The sequence below is a fragment of the Salvia splendens genome, unplaced genomic scaffold (assembly GCF_004379255.2).
Source record: "Salvia splendens isolate huo1 unplaced genomic scaffold, SspV2 ctg683, whole genome shotgun sequence".
Taxonomy (NCBI): domain Eukaryota; kingdom Viridiplantae; phylum Streptophyta; class Magnoliopsida; order Lamiales; family Lamiaceae; genus Salvia; species Salvia splendens.
Genome location: NW_024599349.1, coordinates 19819 through 25392, shown reverse-complemented (window position 1 = coordinate 25392; position 5574 = coordinate 19819). Strand labels below are relative to the sequence as shown.

The 5574-nt window shown below is 36.5% G+C and overlaps 1 protein-coding gene and 1 pseudogene across 6 annotated transcripts; both read left to right on the top strand.

The window, feature by feature from the left end:
• The first annotated feature begins 837 nt into the window (after positions 1-837).
• Positions 838-3778, top strand: LOC121790957 (NEDD8-specific protease 1-like). 6 transcript variants are annotated; one of them, XM_042189043.1, is made up of 3 exons: positions 838-908; positions 1211-1356; positions 2998-3778. In XM_042189043.1, exon 3 carries the CDS (start codon positions 3019-3021, stop codon positions 3688-3690), a length of 672 nt encoding a protein of 223 aa, XP_042044977.1. In that variant the 5' UTR covers positions 838-908; positions 1211-1356; positions 2998-3018; the 3' UTR covers positions 3691-3778. The 6 variants fall into 6 exon arrangements, with proteins under 6 accessions (XP_042044977.1, XP_042044979.1, XP_042044975.1 ...); XM_042189045.1 differs by lacking the exons at positions 838-908; positions 1211-1356 and adding an exon at positions 2561-2631; XM_042189041.1 differs by lacking the exons at positions 838-908; positions 1211-1356 and adding an exon at positions 2632-2664.
• Positions 3779-4639: 861 nt separating this feature from the next.
• LOC121790956 lies at positions 4640-5231 on the top strand (annotated as a pseudogene).
• Positions 5232-5574: the final 343 nt, after the last annotated feature.

Genomic DNA, 5574 nt, shown 5'->3' with positions numbered 1-5574 from the left:
TTAAAATAATTGCTGCGCTAATTAAGTACTTCATGAACAGTGATAAAAGCATTGTTACTATTTGTATTATTTTGGCGTAATTCTTAATTTCAGTAATTGTATTACAATTTTTTTATTAAAACTAGTAATAATCGATAACATACTAATTAGCAATAATAAATACGATCACGATTATAGTAATTTATTACTATTATATTTAACTATATGCATAAATTATATCAAAATTTCTTAGTTGATCATAAATTTATAAAATAATACTAGTAATAAACATTTTTATTTTTATATTTATGCTTTATGATTAATATTTATTATTTTAAATTATCTCAATAAATTAGTAAGTACGGAGTATTAATTAATAGCATAATAATACTAATGTCAAAATACTGCAAAATGGTGAAAAGCTAGTCAAGTGAAAAAAATACTCAAATGAAATAAAATGTTTGTGTAAAACACTTGAGTGATATTTATTTCATAAGATAAACGCATATATGCAAACTATTTATTTTGCAGTTTCTCTACACTATATAAACATGATTGCAAAAAATATTATAAGGATTTCTATTTGATATTATTAATAATAAAATTTTAATAATTGCAAAAAGAAATCGTAAAAAATATAAATAAACAGCATCAAAACAAAAACTCCGATAAAAATTGTACTAAAAAACGAAAAGTCAAAGTGCAAATACAAGAATAAAAAAATTGCCGTCGGTGAAGACGGGAGGAGATACATACATACCTCTTTCTCTCACCGTTTCCTTTCTTCTGCTCATTTAACCAATTTATTATCAAGCTTGGAAGCAGGTGATAGTCTGGTTCGTGGAGCAAGAGGCTGAACGGAGAGAGAGCAGCTGGAATGGTTGGAAGCTCGAGTAACATAAAGACGTGTAAAGAAGGGAGCTGAAAATGTATGAAAAGCGTGTCAACGTTTTTTTAAGCAATCAAAAGCTAGTCATTAATGTCTCCTCTCTTCTCCTAGCTCAAACGGCAGCCTAACAGTTGTACCTTGATACGCTTATTATTTCGTATATATTTCATATCTTCCATTATTATTTAGTTGCATTATTTAGTTAGATATTTAGAGAGTGTATATCTTTTTCATATCTTTTGTCTTTTAATATCCACTATTATAAATAGTAGACATTGTTATTTATTTCAATAAATATCAATTATTCTTCTATTTTTATTATCACACTCTTTCTCTTTTCAGCGTGCACAACGCACAAACCTTAATTTTCGACGCCAGATTGATCGACGGGCAAAAGCTCCCACGACGTTCGACGCGGAATCTATAGTTGAGGAAGTTCTTCCTTAACATACCTGTCCAGTGATCTTTACCCTAGATAATTTGCTGAGGTGAGATCTGTTGTTGGTTATGGAGTAGTAATATTTATGTGTCTCAACTACTGTGTCTGTGTGTGGTCTGTTAATTACAATTGCTAGTATGATATTGACTATCATGAACTGGAATGTGAAACTAATGTTGTATTTAGTGGAATTTACATTACAGTAATCATTCACTCATTTGATAAACTGATTTGAAGAATTCCATGAATCTGGTGAACTATACTAAGCATCATAAGTATCTTATGGAGTACTTGCTTATACAGTTCACAGTTGTGCTCACGCATTTGTTTGCTATTGACTTATTCTGTATTAATGGATGGTTTGTTAGTGTTCATTTCACTGGGTGTTTTAAACCAATTTAAGCCTGTTGATGAGAGCAATTGCAGTTGACTAGTTGACTATGGATATTATCCTGCAGCTTAACTACGATATTATTAATATTGGAGTCAACTTTAGCTTTAGTCTGGCAGTAGCAGTATTTTGATCAAATAAATGCTAGAAAAATCATCTAGGATCATAATATGAGCGGTACTTTCGTAGTAATATACTCTAATACTTACATGGGCATACACATTCTAAATTATAGTAATAAGAATTCGTGGGGCTGGGTATCAGAGTTGACACAAACCTGAGCAAAGCTACACAGTTATTCCCTTGATCTTTCCAGGTCTTTTTAAAACATATTTTTTCATGTTTAATGTTATAAAAACTTTTTTATGTTAAATTTTCTCTGGTTGTAAATTTATCATGGGAAAAGGAGGGAAAAGAAAATCCCCACACTGTAAAATTCCTCATCTATTTTCCCTCCTTATCTATATAGAAAAGTTTACCTTTCTTGTTCATGCTTTTCATTTCAATAATGATAAAAGAAATGCAGAAGTTATCGATGTGATAATACTCCCTCATTGGAATGAAAAAAACTAAAAAAGAGAACAAGAAAGGGTGGATTTTGTTTATTGATAAGGGGGGAAAAGAAAGGAGGAACTAAAGGGTGTGAATCTTCTTTTCCTTCCTTAACCGTGATAAATTTACAACCAAACCAAAGAGAATCCACCCTTAGTTGTATTTTGCCTAGTTGACTGTGGTGATCGTGTGGGTTTCAGTGGTATCATAAAGTAATAACTTTATAGTTGTCTTTATGTTAATGCATGCTATGCTGTAGTCCATTAGTAATCAGGTGGAATAAACCTGACAGTCAGAATTAACATTAGAACGACATTCTCTCCTTGGAATATATGCAACATTACTGGTGTATATGATTCCAATATTTCCCTGTAGAATGATGTATGTATCTGTTGCTCTAAGAGAATTAACATGGTCAGGTGTTGAGTCTATTTTCTTGCTTGTCAGAACATAGATATTCTCCAGTAAAGGGATAGCTTGTGGTTCATGAGGAGATTATGAAATTTAATTGAAATGATACTAATGTCTGCTGCATTTGTATAAGCACCTTGTAGTTGAAGTACTCATTCATGTCCATAAATTGAAACAAAATGCAAATTGGCAACTTGTATAAAAGTCAAAATTGCTATATTTGATGATCTGCCCAATTTCTGTAATGCAAGAACAGTAAATGTTCTCTTTTGTCTTTGCAAAATTCTTTTCAGGTGTTGTTATTCTTGTATGTAAGACTTACAATTTTACTTTCAGGTGTTAAACAATCTCCTGAACATGGAGCAAGGAAAGGCCAACGACAAAATACTCAGCTACAATGACGTTGTTCTGAGGCGGTCAGATCTTGATATTCTAAGTGGCCCCTATTTTCTCAATGATCGCATAATCGAATTCTACTTTAGCTACCTCACATCCTGCTATACGTCCGAGGACATCCTCATGGTGCCACCTTCAATTGCTTTCTGGATAAAAGAGTGCCCGGACAGTGCAAGCCTCAAAGATTTCGTAGAGCCCCTTCATCTGTCTACAAGAAAGTTGATAATATTCCCAATCAACGACAACGAAGATGTGACTAGGGCAGAAGGTGGGAGTCATTGGAGCTTACTCGCATTTGAGAGACAAACCAATGCCTTTGTGCATCATGACAGCGGCCAAGCAGGCTTCAATAATGCAGATGCTAAGAGGGTGTACAAAGCTGTAGTTTCGTATACAGCATCTGGAGCCACTTATGTGGACTGCCCGAGTTCCCCAAAGCAAGTGAACGGATATGATTGTGGCCTGTATGTCACAGCCATTTCAAGATCAATCTGTGCCTGGTACGTCAGCGAGGCACCAAAGGATATGCAGGACTTGTGGTTTTCGACAATCAAAGAGCAAGTGACTCCGTTGCTTGTGTCTAACATGCGACGTGAAATCCTTGATCTTGTGCGGAGCCTTATGGGTAAGTGATGAAAGCTGTGCTGGGAATGGATGCCAGTGTTATGCAACACTTAGTTTTTATGTTGTAAAACTAAGAATCACCCTTTAAATTATGAAGATTTACAGTATGGATTCATCATGTTGTTGCATAAATTCATGATCATGGATTTGAATTCCGTAGATAACCAAATTTCAAATTTTGAGTTTATATATTTATCCGACCAATTTTATGCATATTTAAACAGGATTTTCACAGTATGTGGTGCGAATTCACACATCAAATTACGCCCCAAGCATGCATTTCTTTCGGCCTTTTTAAAATATAACTTGTTACTCGCTGTTCTTTAAAATAGATGTTGGAATAAGGAAATGAATTGATTGGAGAACAAGAAGGCAATTGATGAAATTATGGCAAGAATATTGAAGGAAATCAATTAAAGATTATGGAAAATCAAATAAAAGGATATTAGTATAATTAGAATATATTTTCCATGTTTAGCTAGAATTAGAGTCTATATATAGTTGTGTAACCATGGAGAGAATAGAATTCAAGTCATTCACAATGTAGTCTTTAAAGTTCTCCTCATTTTTACTTTCTGCAATAGTATTTTATTTTCCGCATTTTACTTTTCAACATGGTATCAGAGCAGGTTCGATCACATGGATCGATCACTGTCTCTAAAAAAAACCCCCCCCCAAAAAAAAAAACCAAAACCCTATCAGAAAAACATCAAAGGAGGTGGAGGCTTCGGCGATTAGCAACAGGAAGTTCTTCACCAACAAAGTGACGGCACAGCAAGACCCGACGGAAACGGCGTCACAAGCAGCGGCAGAGACCGCCTCTATGGCTGGCGGCGGCGCTGTAAACGATGGTAGCGCTTGGCTGGACGGAGACAACGATGTTGATTTCTCCGCGGTTGAATTTCGAACAGCCCCCGGCGGCGCCGAAGTTTGGATTTTCCTCCGCCAATAAGTCAATATGTTTACCGCATTGCAAAAAATTCACAAAGACATGGATGCTGATTCCACTGAATTTGAGGAGTCTGTTGCACATGCTTTGTTTGATTTGGAAAACACCAACCAAGACATTAAGAGTGAATTGAAAGACCTTTATATCAACTCTGTAGTGCAAATTGATGTTGTTGTTGTAATCCATGCTCCCTACAGACTGAGGAAAGCTTTCCGCAAGGTGCACCCAAAGCTTGTTAGAGAGCTTGAGAATAAATTCAGTGGAAAGGATGTCATTTTTGTTGCTACCAAGAGGGCTCTGCTGTCTAAAGGCCTCGATCCCGCAAACAGTCCACGAAGCCGTGCTTGAAGATGGTGTGTACCCTGCTGAGATTGTTAGAAAACGTATCAGATACAGACTTGATGGATCAAAGATCATGAAGGTGTTCTTGGATCCTAAGTCGAGGAATGATACTGAAAATAAGCTGGAAACTTTTGCTGGGGTGTACAGGAAGCTTTCTGGAAAAGATGTTGGCTTTGAATTCCCCACAGTGGAGCGTAAGAAGACAAAGCAGCCGAAGAATTATCCGGTCGAGGGGGAGAGGTTAGCCCCAACCGGATAATTATTCGAGATGATTGGAGCAGCGCCTATGCCAGAGAAGAGAAGATAGCTTCAGGCAAAAATGGTCCGGAGAAGAAGAAGCAACCGAGAAAGGAGAATCTACTGCCGAAGAGGTGGCAGCCGTGAGAGGCTGTGAACTCACGTTATAATGAAGTGTTTGGCAGAGCGGAGATATCAACCTCTTGCCAAACGATTCAATCTCCGAATTAAGGAGAGAATTTCCGAGGGCGAAGGCAGAGCAGCCAACATCTGGGTGGCGAGGGGGAGAGAGATAGTGTCGCCACACAGCCGTTGTGAAGAGTTGGTGGGAATGTGATGTCGTCGAGAAGACGTTGAGAACCCAT